Source organism: Crocuta crocuta, unplaced genomic scaffold, assembly GCF_008692635.1.
Source record: "Crocuta crocuta isolate KB4526 unplaced genomic scaffold, BGI_CrCroc_1.0 scaffold31, whole genome shotgun sequence".
Classification (NCBI taxonomy): Eukaryota; Metazoa; Chordata; class Mammalia; order Carnivora; family Hyaenidae; genus Crocuta; species Crocuta crocuta.
In genome coordinates this window covers 3,290,507-3,304,265 of record NW_027528362.1, presented here as the reverse complement: position 1 = coordinate 3,304,265, position 13,759 = coordinate 3,290,507, and the positions used below count along the sequence as shown (strand labels likewise).

The window sequence follows — 13,759 nt, the reverse complement described above, 5'->3', positions numbered from 1 at the left end:
TGTTCCTCTTCTTTGACCCTGTAACTCCACATTTGTGATCATTTCTTTAGGATGAAGTCAAAGACATGATCAGTAACTTAGTGAAAGGGGTGCCTGGTGGCTCAGTCGGTTAAGCGTCCGACTTTGGCTCAGGTCACGATCTCCCGGTTCGTGGGTTCGAGCCCCGCATCGGGCTCTGTGCTGACAGCTCAGAGCCTGGAACCTGCTTCAGGTTCTGTGTCTCATTCTCTCTCTGACCCTCCCCTGCTCACACTGTCTCTCTCTCAGAAATAAAAATAATAATAATAATAACTTAGTGATAAAGATGTTCACTACCACACTGTTTAAATGGGAAAATGCTGGAGAAAAGCATTTTAATATAATCTTTTAGAATATTTCAAAGTCATGATTCTGTATCCAAGATAATTTCAGGGGAGCATATTTGAATGCCATGTCTGTGCAAAACCACATACACATACAGGTAGGCATGGACACATGTGTGAGAGAGAAAAGAATGTCCAGGTAAATACTGCATAGAAAAAGTCTAAGAGAAGGAGCACTATCTATCCGTGGTGGTTATTTCGGAGGGGGGGGAGGGGGGAGTCATTATGTGGGACCACTCCTTTCTACATTATGTATTTGGAAAATGTCTGAATTTTCTGGCAGCAAGTATGTTTCCATTTTGTAATAAGGCAAAACAAAACAATGTTAAAAGTCCACTTTACACAAATAAAGACAAGAAGCAAATTCATTTAAAATGAAATGAAATGGGGGCACCGGGGTGGCTTAGTCGGTTAAGCGTCCGACTTTTGCTTGGGTCATGATCTCGCGGTTCGTGGGTTCGAGCCCCGCATCGGGCTCTGTGCTGACTGCCAGCTCGGAGCGTGGAGCCTGTTTCAGTTTGTGACTCCCTCTCTCTCTGACCCTCCCCTGCTCACACTGTCTCTCTCTCTCTCCTAGAAATAAATAAAACATTAAAAAAAAATTAAAATGAAATGAAATGGCATGAAATGGTAAATGAAAATGGCAGAATACTAAACTGTATACAGGTCCAACTTTACTTTTAAACTGGTTTCTATACATATACAGGTGACACACAACACCAATATGCAACCAGGAATGAAGTCTGGGCAGTACGGTGACATGGAATTTTGTTTCTTCCTTATAGTTCCCAAGTTTTATTCAGTGAAAACCATCTCCAGTAAGTCTTAGAATCAAAGAGTTGATGCAGTTAAATTTCTTTGTTGCAGGAGCGCTAAAGGTCTCAGACATGCTCACCTGCCTTGGCAGTCTTTACAGACCCAGCACGACTGGCAGCATTAGGGCCACACTCAGCTACAGGACACTTTCCAAAAAGTAATACTCTGCTCTTGCCGCTCTATCATGCTACATTCAAGAGACTAAAATGATGTCAACACTTGAAAATGTCTGAGAACAATGGCAACATAACTTAAAAATCTTAAGAAAAGTATGTGGGAAAGAGAATAATGATTTAAATGAGGGTTAAATTATAATTCTCATTTAGAGGTGCCTGGGTGGCTCAGTTGGTTAAGCGTCCGACTTCAGGTCAGGTCATGATCATGCAGTTTGTGAGTTTGAGCCCCGTGTCGGGCTCTGTGCTGACAGCTCAGAGCCTGGAGCCTGCTTCCGATTCTGTGTCTCCCTCTTCCCTCTTGTGCTCTGTCTCTTTCTCTCTCTCAAAAATAAACATTAAGAAAAATTCTCATTTATAATCATAATTTAAGCAAGGGTTAAAACTTAAGCAACAGAGAGAACAATGACTATAGACGATAATATTGTATAGTGTACTTGAAATCTGTTGAGAGTAGATCTTACTTGTTTTCACCACACACAGACATACAAAAAAAGAACTATGTGAGGTGATGGATATGTTAATTTACTAGATTTTTCAGTAATCATTTCCCAACGGGTACATGTTAACAAAAGGTCACATACAACATAAACACAGAAACCTTTTGCTTGCCCACTGTATCTCAATAAAGCTAACAAAAATAAATTAAACAAGTGGTACCTTGCTGGCTCAGTCGGAAGAGCAGTCAACTGTTGATCTCAGGGTCCTAAGTACAAGCCCATGTCGGATGTAGAGATTACTAAAAAAAGAGTTGGTTAAACATCAAACTCCTAACTTTGGCTCAGGTCATCATCTCACTGTGGAGCCTGCTTAGGATTCTCTCTGTCCTTCTCCCTTTGCCCCTCCCTGCTCACATGCTCTCGCTCTCAAAAATAAATAAACAGACTTTTTAAAAAAATAAAAATAAACTAAACACTATGACTTAAAAATAAACTTAAAGCAATTTTTTAATTAAAAAAGAAAAGGAACGTCTGGGTGGCTCAGTCTGTTGAGCGTCCAACTCTTGATTTTTGGCTCAGGACGTGATGATGAGATTGAGACCCATGTTGGTCTCCACACCAAGCATGAAGCCTGCCTGAGACACTCTCTCTCTCTCTCCCTCTGCCCCTCTCCCCTGCTCACACTCTCTCTAAAATAAATAAATACACACACACACAGGCCCAAGGGAGACATTCAAAAACAAAACAACAACAAAAGACTTAAGCTCTATCATAGCTCCATAAAGCACACTTTAAAAATGTGGGAGTAAATTATTTACAAGATATTCTTTATCAGGTTGTTCTTATTAAAATTCTATAGAAATGCATTTTTAAGTTTATTTATTTTGAGAAAGAGACAGAGAATGCATGCATGAGGACGGAGAGGCAGAGAGGGAAAGAAAGAATAACAAACAGGCTCTGCAGTGTGGAGTCTGACTCAGGGCTCAAACCCACAAACCATGAGATCATGACCTGAGACGGAGTCTGATGCTTAACCAACTGAGCCACCCAGGCGCCCCATAGAAATGCATTTTTAACATAGCTTGATTTAAGGTAAGTTCCACCTTCATTAATATGACTGATACTGACACAACTTGAGAACAGAAGATAATGACTTGACTAATAAGGGAAGAAGAGAGAAAAAGAAGAAAATGCAAATAACTATAGTGTATTAGCTATGACAAAAAGGTCCTAATTAGGACATAAAACATCCCTACTGAAAGTAAAACGGGATCTTGGCTCCCACTTAGGGAGAAAGAGGGAGCGTTGGGGGAGAACACAGGAGTGTACCTGCAGCAGTCGCAAGGGGGGTCGCCAGAACACATAATGCAGTTTTCCATGACTCAGAAGTGAGCTCCCCTGCGAAGCTGAGCCACTACATTCATCACTTGGACTACAGCTATCTCAGTGGTCAAGAAAAAGAAGTGTAAATAATACTTCCTTAAGTCTGAGAAGCAGTAGTGTGCGTGTGTTCAGAACACAGAAAATGGGCCCAGACTGTCTGGGTTCAAATTCTTTTTTTTTTTTTTAATATATTTTTATTTCTAGGAGAGAGAGAGACAGCATGAGCAGGGGAGGGTCAGAGAGAGAGGGAGACACAGACTCTGAAACAGGCTCCAGGCTCTGAGCTGGCAGTCAGCACAGAGCCCGACGCGGGGCTCGAACCCACGAACCGCGAGATCATGACCTAAGCGAAAGTCGGACGCTTAACCAACTAAGCCACCCAGGCGCCCCTAGGTTCAAATTCTGATTGTTCTTCTTACCAGCAATGTGATCCTGGGAAAGTCACTTAAATGTCTGTGCCCAAGCTTCCTCATCTGCAAACTGGGGAGAATAATCCTACTACCTCACCAGGATGTTCTGAGAATTAAATGAGTTAATACATTGAAACTGCTTAGAGTAGAGCTTAGCAGTAACTGTAATATAAGTAATACATTACACGATTAAAATTTAATTATAGTGTGACATAAGTAAAACTGACAATAACTCACACTTATTAGTTATTGTTTGAAAATTTTTAAGAAGTCGCATTGATAGAAGACCCCTCATTTAGGTTATGACTCTTTCTCTCAGCTATTTCTCCTAAGGCTTGGAAGTTATAGTGCCATCGCTCCCAGCTGTTTTCCTTAAAGGAAAAGGGGAATAAGTTTACATTAGTTTTGGAAGTAGACAAACCTGGGTTCAAATCCTAGTTCTTCCACATACCAGCTATGTGATTTTGGACGAATTATGTTCTGAGCTTCAAAATATTCATTTGTGGCAAAAAATAATAACAATACCCAGCATTACTCTGAAAATTCTATAATAACTTAAGGAAAACAATCTTTTCTCCTTTAAATTGCTGGTGAAGTTATATATACCATCCTTTGGAGTTGGAATTTGGCAGTATGCATCAAAAATTATATAATAATACTGTTTACTCTTCTTTCGTCTCTAGAAACATCTGAAAATTAAGATGCTCTGTGTATCACTATAATAGAAAAAAAAAAAGGTGAGAAGCACGAAACTGATTCTGTAAAAATGGCATACTTGGAAAATGCTATGACAAAGAAGAGAAAAGCTGAATATACACATAGTCATTGTGATTGCTTTTTAAAAGTATTTTGTGTGAAATAAAGGCAAGTTATAAAATAGTATTTGAGTGTGATAAACTTATTTTTAATTATTTATTTGGATATTCATTTTGGCACTAGAAAAAGTATGAAGATAAACACCATTATGTCAATAAATGCTATTTTTATTTCTATTACTTTTCCATATTTAAGAGTTTTCTAAAATGAACTGTATTCAGTCTGTCATAACAAAATCAGTTCATTTAAAACAAGAACATAAGGAGTGCCTAGGTAGCTGAACTGGTTAAGCATCAGACTCTGCGTTTCCACTCAGGTCATGATCTTGTGGTTTGATCAAGAGTCCTAAGGTGGGGGCTCTCTGCTGTGTGCTTGGGATTCTCTCTCCCTCTCTGTCTGCCCCTCCCCTGCTTGCTCATGAGCTCTTTTACTCCCTTTCTCTCAAAATAAATATTAAAACTTAAACACTAAGAAAACCAAGAATGTTCTTAAAAACATTTTTAAGAGACGTAGGAAATAGCTTATCCCCAAGAGTCAAGCATTAAAGGCAACTGTGCAGGGTTTGGGCAACCCTGACCTGATGAATTAATCCTTTACTGCAACAAAGAATGAAATCGGAGCAGAAAATATAAATTCTAATGTCACCTTTCAGGGGCCAGCCAAGTGACTCTTGGCCCCCAAAATAGAAACCCAACTAGAACAAGAATGATAAGACTGGAGCTTCCATTAAGGTACCAAAAACAAGGGCTGCTGCACACCAAAGGGAAGTTCTACACCAAAGTGCAGAATTTACAAAGAAAATTAACCTCATGCAGTCCCATGGCTCTTAGGCTCCTCTCAGCCTGATTATGAAGATAAAGGGGTGGGTGGAGCAGCAAGAGTTCTCTACTGAACAGAGGGCATTAGGAAAGAGATCTGTGGAGCACGTATCCAGTGTGGTGAGTACAACCCCACCCTCACATTGAGCTGAGCTGGGGGCTCAGGGGAGTGGGGGGGGGTCCTATTCAGTGAGCTAACTATGTGACTCCAGAGGTGGAGGAAGAAGAAGCCATGGGGATCACAGGGCTCAAATGCACAACCAAGGCAAAGAGCCAGCAATTCCAGCAGAGCAGAGGTGGACCACATGCAACAGTCAGCAGTGGGGTCAAGTTTGGTTTAGTCCAACAGTGCCCATAAGCAAGCCAAAAGGAATCCAGACAGAGGAAACTGTAGGTGGACCTAAGTTCCTAGGAATTAAGGAAGAGTCACCAAATAAAGCCCACCAACATAAAGATGTGCCCCTCGCCCCCCAAGCCAGGGGAGTAGCAGGGACGGGAGGCTCACCAGAACCTAAAGAGCCCACAGGAGAGTCACAGCTTTAACCAAAAACTATCCTACTTCCTATCCTCACCTCCTCCCACACCACTCAATCTAGAACCTTGATTGAGAGACAATCAAGAAAATCTAAGAGAAAATCTAAGAGACAGAGAACACAAAAAGCAGAAGCCGAGCACAGCCCTTTCTCTCACAGCAACTGGTTGCCAAGTACAAGTCTTAACTGAAAGGAGAAAATGTCTTACCTTTGAATGAAGACTGATGTGCTGATTAAAATGTTCAACTGCATATTTTTATTTTTTTAATGTAGGACCCATGTCCAACGTGGGGCTCGAACTCACAACCCTGACATCAAGAGTCACATGCGCTACCAACTGAGCCAGCCAGGTGCCCTTAACTGCATATTTTTTAATTTAAGTTGAGCCTGTATTTTGTGACTTCTATGTCCTAAGATTAGCACCACTTGAATGTACCTTTTGTCTTTTACTTACTACTGAATTCCAAGCATCTAGAAGACTGGCTGGCTCACAGGAGTGCTCATTAAACAGCCGCTGAATCAATAACTTGAAGAGTGAATTAAAAAGTCCTAGGTCTGATACCTTTTCATAAAGACAAAAAGCTTTCCAAGCTGAGTACACTTTAAAGAGATGGTGAGAAACAAAAATATTTGATCATCTTCCACAAGTTTTGTATTTAACACACTGAATACATAAAGAAAGAATATGTCATTAACAACACAGCTTGGTACTTCCTTAGAACACAAAAACAGCTGCAGTGGTGACTTTTCCAGGGGGACAGAATATGTAGACCTTGAATGACCCCACCCGTCATTATGGCTTGCCCATCTCTGGAGTGAGACAAATGTCCTTACAGTCACTGACACCACTGTACCTTGTATGCATCTAACTCCCCCAACTACGTCTGACTCCAAGCTCCCTAACTGGTTTTGGATGAAAACCAGTTTCACTGGTTCCAGATCAGCTCAAAACAGTATTGCTCACTCTAATAAATTTGCACTGGCTCCCATCTCAGCACCGTGTGAATTTAGTTACAGCAAGACACCCAAGCACCTACGTCTTCAAAGGGCCAAACACAGCTGTGTCTCCCCATGGTCCACTCTCACTCCTTCTATTCTCCACCTCCGGTTCACTCCTTACCTCAACAAGGCAGGTTTTGACCCTAATGAGCAACTGAAACTGCCCTCCTTACAGTAACCATAACCCACTAATGCCAAATCTAGCAAACACTGAGGATACGAGAGAACTTACGTAGATGTGGTCAGGAGGTATGAAAAGAACCAGGGGAGTATGGAATTTAAAAATAAAAGTCAAGGAGGAAAGAATTTTAGAAAGAAATGTTCGCCAAAGTCAATGCAAGAGAACAAACCACTAAGACGAGGACTGGGAAGCACCCAGTAGATCCGCTGGTGTGGAAGTCCCTGGTCACCTGGTCCACAGTAGTTTTCATGGAGAGTGGCGGTGGGGGGGGTGGGTGTTCTGGCTGTGGTGGGTGGAGTACAAAGCCATAGTGGTGGGCAAAGCCTGAAGAAGAGCTGATGAACTGCAAAGGGCTAACGAGTGCAGGGATGTGAGAAAGGAAATCAAGTGAAGGTTGTCTTTCGAGGACTGTGGTTGGGAAGAAGAAATAGAGCAGTCAGTAGCTGGATAGAATAGACCGATGGGTTAGGCTTTTGAACTTTTCAGAACACACTCAGAAAAAAGATCTCAGTTAAAAGTACCTAACGCTGGGGGCGCCTGAGTGGTTCAGCGGGTTAAGCGTCTGACTCTTTTTTTTTTTTTTTAATGTTTTATTTATTTCTAGGAGAGAGAGAGAGACAGCATGAGCAGGGGAGGGTCAGAGAGAGAGGGAGTCGCAGACTGAAACAGGCTCCAGGATCTGAGCTGGCAGTCAGCACAGAGCCTGATGCGGGGCTCGAACCCATGAACCGCAAGATCATGACCTGAGCCAAAGTCAGACGCTTAACCAACTGAGCCACATAACTTTTAATCTTTACAACAACTCAATAAAACAGATAGTAATATTCTCTCCTTTCCACAGGTAGGGGATCTGAAGCACTCTGGGAGTCTCTGAAAAGCTCCCTACAGCATCAACAGAAAAAAAGCACCAGATTTAACCACATGCCAAGCTCATCCTCTCAGAGGAGAGAATGAAGAAGTGGCGTTAGCAAAGGCAGTAAAGAATGAGTTAGGAAGAGATGGAGGGTGGCCTCAGCTGGGGGAAGGGTGCTTCATTCCTTTCGCCTGGGGAAAAGGGAAAGGATCAAAGTCTGTATGCCAGACCCACTCTTACTCATCTCTCAAAACTCAACTCGAGTATCACCCACTCGATGTGAAGTCTTTCTTTGACAACTGTTAAAGTGTGGATACAAACAAGACAGGTGACAGCCCCTATTTTGGGGGTACTTTAAGAGTGATATGGGTAGAAACTGGGAAGAGTCTTGTCAGGGCCCAGGGAGATGACTGAACCCAAGGACGCAGCTCAGATCAGGTGCCACACAAACACGAGGTGACACCAGGTGACTGTAGCGGGACAGGAGTACCAGGTCTCTCAGAGTCTAGATGAGAATGCAACTCCAGACCTGATATGGAAGGTGCCAGAAATGGGCTGTAAACTGGAGACGACGAGAAGAATGGAGAGTCTGAGGATCAGGGTCACCGTGGTGAGAGACAGAGAGAATAGCAGCTGCAAGAGTTTGTTCACAACAAAAGACAAATCAAATTGAACTGGGGGAAAAAGACGGGTTTCCTCCAAGGAAACACCCATCACTGCCTACTCTGCCATCTCCTCTTTCCCTACCACCCCTCAGCCACTAGAATCGCCTCAGGTCCTGTCCTCGGCCTCTAACTCTACTCAGCACTTCCGGTGTCCTCACGCACGTCCGTGGCAGAGCTCCCACCAAACTACCCACGTCCAGTCCAGCTCCCTCCCTCCAAATGTCCCCTGGGGAATCTCTGGGCAGTACAGAACCCCCCCCCACACACACACACACATTAAGTGTGTCCACAGCTGAACTCATCTTTCCCCCAAAATGAGCTCCCCCTTTTCCGCATCCCCTCAGTGAATGTCTCCCCAGAGTCACCTCCAACTCCTCTTCATCCCCCAAATGCAACAAGTTTTAATGACACACCCCACCTACTCACACGTCTTTAGAATCTTTCTTCACTCTTCCCGTTCATTTTCACTGCTACCACCTGACCTAGGCCTGCAGCACCTCCCACTGGACTCTAACGATTTTCTCTGCCCCTGCTGCGGGCCACCCTCTTGCTTCGATCTAAATCTCTTTGTCCACTAGGATCTCCAGGGGATAACCTTAAAAATTAGATTTCTGATGCCCACAATAGTCCTTCTCAATCTCTCTGGGGATGAGACCCAGGGATATGGATGGCCATTCAGAAAGCTCGATGGTTGATTTTTTGCACCAGGCCTCAGGCAGCACTGCTCCCCTCACCAACAATCCCGTCCCGTCTCCCCTCCCACAGCACCATGAGACATTCACCAGCGGTGCTCTAGGTCATCACCTCCGTCCGCTTCTCCGGACGCTGCCCTACGAGTCATTCCCGCCTGTGTCCCTGAATAGCAAGGGCCTTAGCCATTCCTCCATTCCTTCCCCAGCACCTCCTCTTCTCCCTCGTCAGGTGGGTGATTTCACTGCCCCCTCCTAAACTGCTCAGTCTGGCCATAACTGTCAATTCTTTAATTCAAGGTCAGAGTCAAAAACGTGTTCCCTTGATTTATTGCCCTAGAAGCACCAGCATTCTTCAGCACCTTGAAAATCCCCAGCTGTGTCTGGTTCAGTCTTTGCGTTTGCTGTTTCCTTTTTGCAAAATGCACATTTCAATAAATTCTGACATGGCTGGCTCCTTCATACCATTCGGGTCTCCACTCAAAGTCACTTTCCCAGATATCCTCCCGGACCACACTTGCTGAAGCAGTCATGCACCATAACCTCAACCTATTACACTCGTATTTTCTTCATGACACTTATCACTATGTGAAATCACATTGTTAACTTACTTGATGCTGGTCTCCTTTATCCTGTTTACCACTTTATCCTCTGTACACAGTGTGTGGCTTACATGGGTACCCAACAGACACTTGCTGAATAAATGAGAGGAAGGCAAATGCAGCACAAAATCACCATTATCTACTAGTCACAAAATGAGGGAAATATGCGAGTGGTAGGAAATAGTAGGGACTTTTCCCTTGAAAAGAGAATGTTACTCATCATCCACAGGGCAGATTATTCTTCTGCAGGATACTTACTCAAGATCAGAACTTCTGATCAGAACCAAAGAGCCACACAACTTACCTAAATGAAATCAATCCCCTCTCAGTGGGTAGCCTTCCAAAGAAAAATGTTAAAGCAGGTAACTGCTCATACCTGGTCTTGCCAAAGACCAGTCCTGGAAAAACTGCCCAAACTCCACTGCAAACAAGGACCAAGACTTGTTCAACACTGCAATCCCAGCACCGAGCAGTTTCCAGCCCACAACAGATGGTCAAAACATTTGTTAAATGAGCACATAAGACACAGCCCTCTGAGGAATGGCCATCCCATCAAGTCTTACCCTGAGGATACACTTATTTTAGAAACAGCACAAGGCAGCTGAGAAGTCTTGGCCTCTGCCTCTCCCTGGGCAGGAGTCTGGTTCCTAGAATTCAGTACTCATCAACCCTGTGCCATAGGGAATCAAGTATTACTTTCTCCAGTGTCACCATGTATCAAATCTGAATAAACTTTGCCAATACAAAGGCTAATATGGTGTCGTAACCACTGACAGTGATCAGTAAACCAGTAATACGCTACAGTGACCTTTCTAATTTTTTCATGTATTTTGTTCGGCAAGTAAGGATGGCTCAGAATGTTGAATTAACTAAAATTAAAGATGCTACTATTAATTTTACATCCACCAGTGTATGGATCACTGTGTGATCCCAAGAAAAATCACACCACCTTCTTGACCAACAGTGTCCATAATCTTCTGTTCTTTTCCAAAGAGTAGTTTGGGTAAGATGAACTAGCTAGTACTCGTTTTTGTTTTTTGTTATTTTTTTTAACTAGCTAGTAGTTGTAACCTACTCCGAAGCTGATGAGTATCATAAGTCAAATCAATTATGAAACAAAGGAAATCAGGGGGCGCCTGGATGGCTCAGTTGGTTGAGCATCAGACTCTTGATTTTGGCTCAGGTCATGATTTGACAGTTTGTGGGATCAAGCCCCACGCTGACTCTGCACTGATAGCATGAAGCCTGCTTGGGATTCTCTCCCTCTCTCTCTCTGCCCTTCCCCTGTGTGTGTGTGCTCTCTCTCTCTCTCTCTCACACACACAATCAATCAATCAATCAATAAATTTTTTAAAAAGGGGAAAATCATAAATATTCAATCTACTCCAAAACCAGAGGCTGAGAAGTGAAGACGATTTTAAATTAGACGGAGACCTGTATTCTCAGAAAAGATTTCCCACAATCACAAAAGATCTTTAATCTTTGGAAAGGTCAACTGCTTCCACACTCTGGCAAGATTAAGTTCACATGTAGAGAGCTATGAAGTACTAACAGTGACAAGATATCGGAAAATTATGCCTGTTGAACAGTTTACTGTTGCTCTACTAGTGCCTGATCCCAGGGCTGTTTACTGAACACACAGCCCACCTCACCAAAAGCCAAAGAAACAATTTCAGTGAAAAAAATAAAGCTGTTTAAAAAGTTGCATATACTTCATTGCCCTCTCTCTGCTGACCACCGCTGACGTTCAAGGAAAACATCACAACATCCAGCAGCAACGTCCGCGCCTTCCTGCCAAAGGACTTCTTAACTTCCTTCCACTTTAATGGACTTTAATCAGTTTTTATTTGTCTGAAAACTCTTAAGGGACACCGAGGAAGAAAGAGTCCTAAGTAAACCTGAGGAGCCAGCTCCTGAGATGGAGGCTGGACTCTGCATCTGGGGAAGAGCCAGTTCGGTCCCTCCGTAGCCTAAATGGAGCAAGGTGACTGGGAAGGGGGCAAGCTTCCAGCATCGGCTCCACCGGGGCAAGCCTCTTCTTTCGGCCTGGCAGCCGCGCCGACAGGCGCAAGGGGTCGAGCCCGGTACACATGAGGACTCCCAGCCCGACCCTAACCGTCCAGCCCACCTGCGGCAGCCCCTGGAACACCTGAGCATCGCACCTGGGGCGCCCAGGTGGGGGCCGGGGCTGACGGCGGACCTCAGTCCCCACGGGCCCCTCCAGTGTGAGGTGGGGGCGGTGCCCGCTGCCCCTCACGGGCAGGGACCACTGAGGTTCCGGGCGCGGGGATGAAGGGTCGGCCCCCAAACCGCCTGCAACCCCGAGGGTCCCCGCTGCCCCAGGCTTCTCAAGGAGGTGCCTAAGGTGGCGCGTAGGGAACAGCCAGGAAGGCGGCAGCCGGTACTCACAAAGCCCACTGGAGCCGGTGCTGGTGAACATGGTCCCGCCGGACCCGGAGCCCCCGCGGGGGACAGGGGGAGGGGAAGTGGAGGTGGAGGGACCCGGCGACGACGCAGGCGCACTCCTGGCGTGGCGGCGAATCTGGCAACAGGATTCCACTCTGGGGCTGTCTGTGAGCGGCGCATGCGCGGCCCGTGGGGCGCTCCGCTTCTCCCGCCCCTCCTTCCTGCCTGGGAAGGGAAGTCGGTCCGCAGCTGGGGCAATCCGTGTGTCCGCGTTTTTCCGACTGCTGCGGGCCCCCCCTTTGGGAGAGGAATGGGGAGTAAGGGGAAAGCGTGTAACTCCTGGAAGCTGCGCTTAAATACTCAGCGCCGCCCGGGGCCGGGTGGAGCCGCGTGGGAGCGGGCTCTTCGACGGTGCCAGCGTGGAGATATCCCGCGCGACCTCTAACCTCTCCACGGACGGGACGCCCGGCGCGTTCCACGCATGCTCAGTCTTTCCGGCCAGGCCCCTCCCCCCACCTTGAAGATCGCTGCCGCGAGGACTGTAGACAATAAATGTCTCGAGTTCTGGTGTCCCGCCGAGTGCTAGAGGCCCCTCGGTCTTGGGGAGCAGCGCTATCCAGCGTCATTCCTTTCCTACATCGATCCCGTATGGAACCCCATGAAAAAAACGCCGAGTGTCGTGGTCCCCAGACCCCACCCCACCACAGCGCGCCGGCAGGTGACCGGGATCCCGGGAGTGACGCGAGCCTTGTCCATGGCTGAGCGACCTTGCTCCCTAAACTTCTGCTTTGGCGTCCGTCCAGACTTGGGCCATTTCATTTTTTTTTCCACTTGCAAAGTTAATCTTTGCTAAAGCAAAGTCATGTGTTTTTTTTTTTAAAACGAGTTGAACCTGAAAACTTTGCTTTTGTGTTCTGCAGTTATTAATATGTATTATGGAGACGTTGACCAACTACAATGCTAAATGAAAAGGACAGGCTGCGAAACTATGCATGGCATACTTTAAAAAGAAACGCTTTTTGGGGACGCCTTGGTGGCTCGGTTGGTTGAGCCTCCGAATTTGGCTCAGGTCATGATCTCACGGTTTGGGAGTTCGAGCCTTGCATCGGGCTCTGCTGACAGTGCAGAGCCCGCTTCAGATCCTCTGCCCCTCTCTGTCTGCCTCTCCCCCGCTCATGCTCTCTCTCTCAAAAATAAATAAACATTTTGAAAAAAAATAATAATATTGGAGTGCTTGAGAGGTGCCAGTGGCCCAAAATATTAACACTGATTTATTGCTAGAAGGCAAAAGTATAAGTGACTTATTTTCTTTAGGCTTTTCTTTGTTAAGTTTGTTCATGGTCTTGAAATAGATTTTACACTTCCCTTCAGATTCATCTAACTGAATTATTTTGCAACAAAATGATACTGTGAAGGTCCTTTAAGTTTTGCAGAAGCTGTTAGCTGCAATAAAACTGCCAGCATCGCTCAACGGTTCTCAAAGTAGGTGTGGCGACTCCCCCGGCCCCAAGTTAGGGATTTTTTTACTCTTATTCACTCAGAGTATTGGAATTTGCCACCATGCGTTTGGAAGGGCTACATAACTTAGTAAACCGATATTTTCCAGTTGATCA

General features: G+C 45.2%; 1 protein-coding gene across 4 annotated transcripts in view; it reads right to left on the bottom strand.

The window, feature by feature from the left end:
* UBAC2 (UBA domain containing 2) overlaps positions 1–12,472 on the bottom strand; it is a 174,652-nt gene extending 162,180 nt beyond the window's left edge. For all 4 annotated transcript variants that reach the window (XR_013332620.1, XR_013332619.1, XM_077753885.1 and 1 more), the window contains exon 1: positions 12,150–12,472. Coding sequence is in view for 2 of the 4 variants with exons in the window: in XM_077753885.1 (XP_077610011.1) it covers positions 12,150–12,180 (31 nt within the window). In the remaining 2 variants the exon portion in view is untranslated. The remainder of the gene's footprint in view (positions 1–12,149) is intronic.
* Between the last annotated feature and the right edge of the window lie 1,287 nt (positions 12,473–13,759).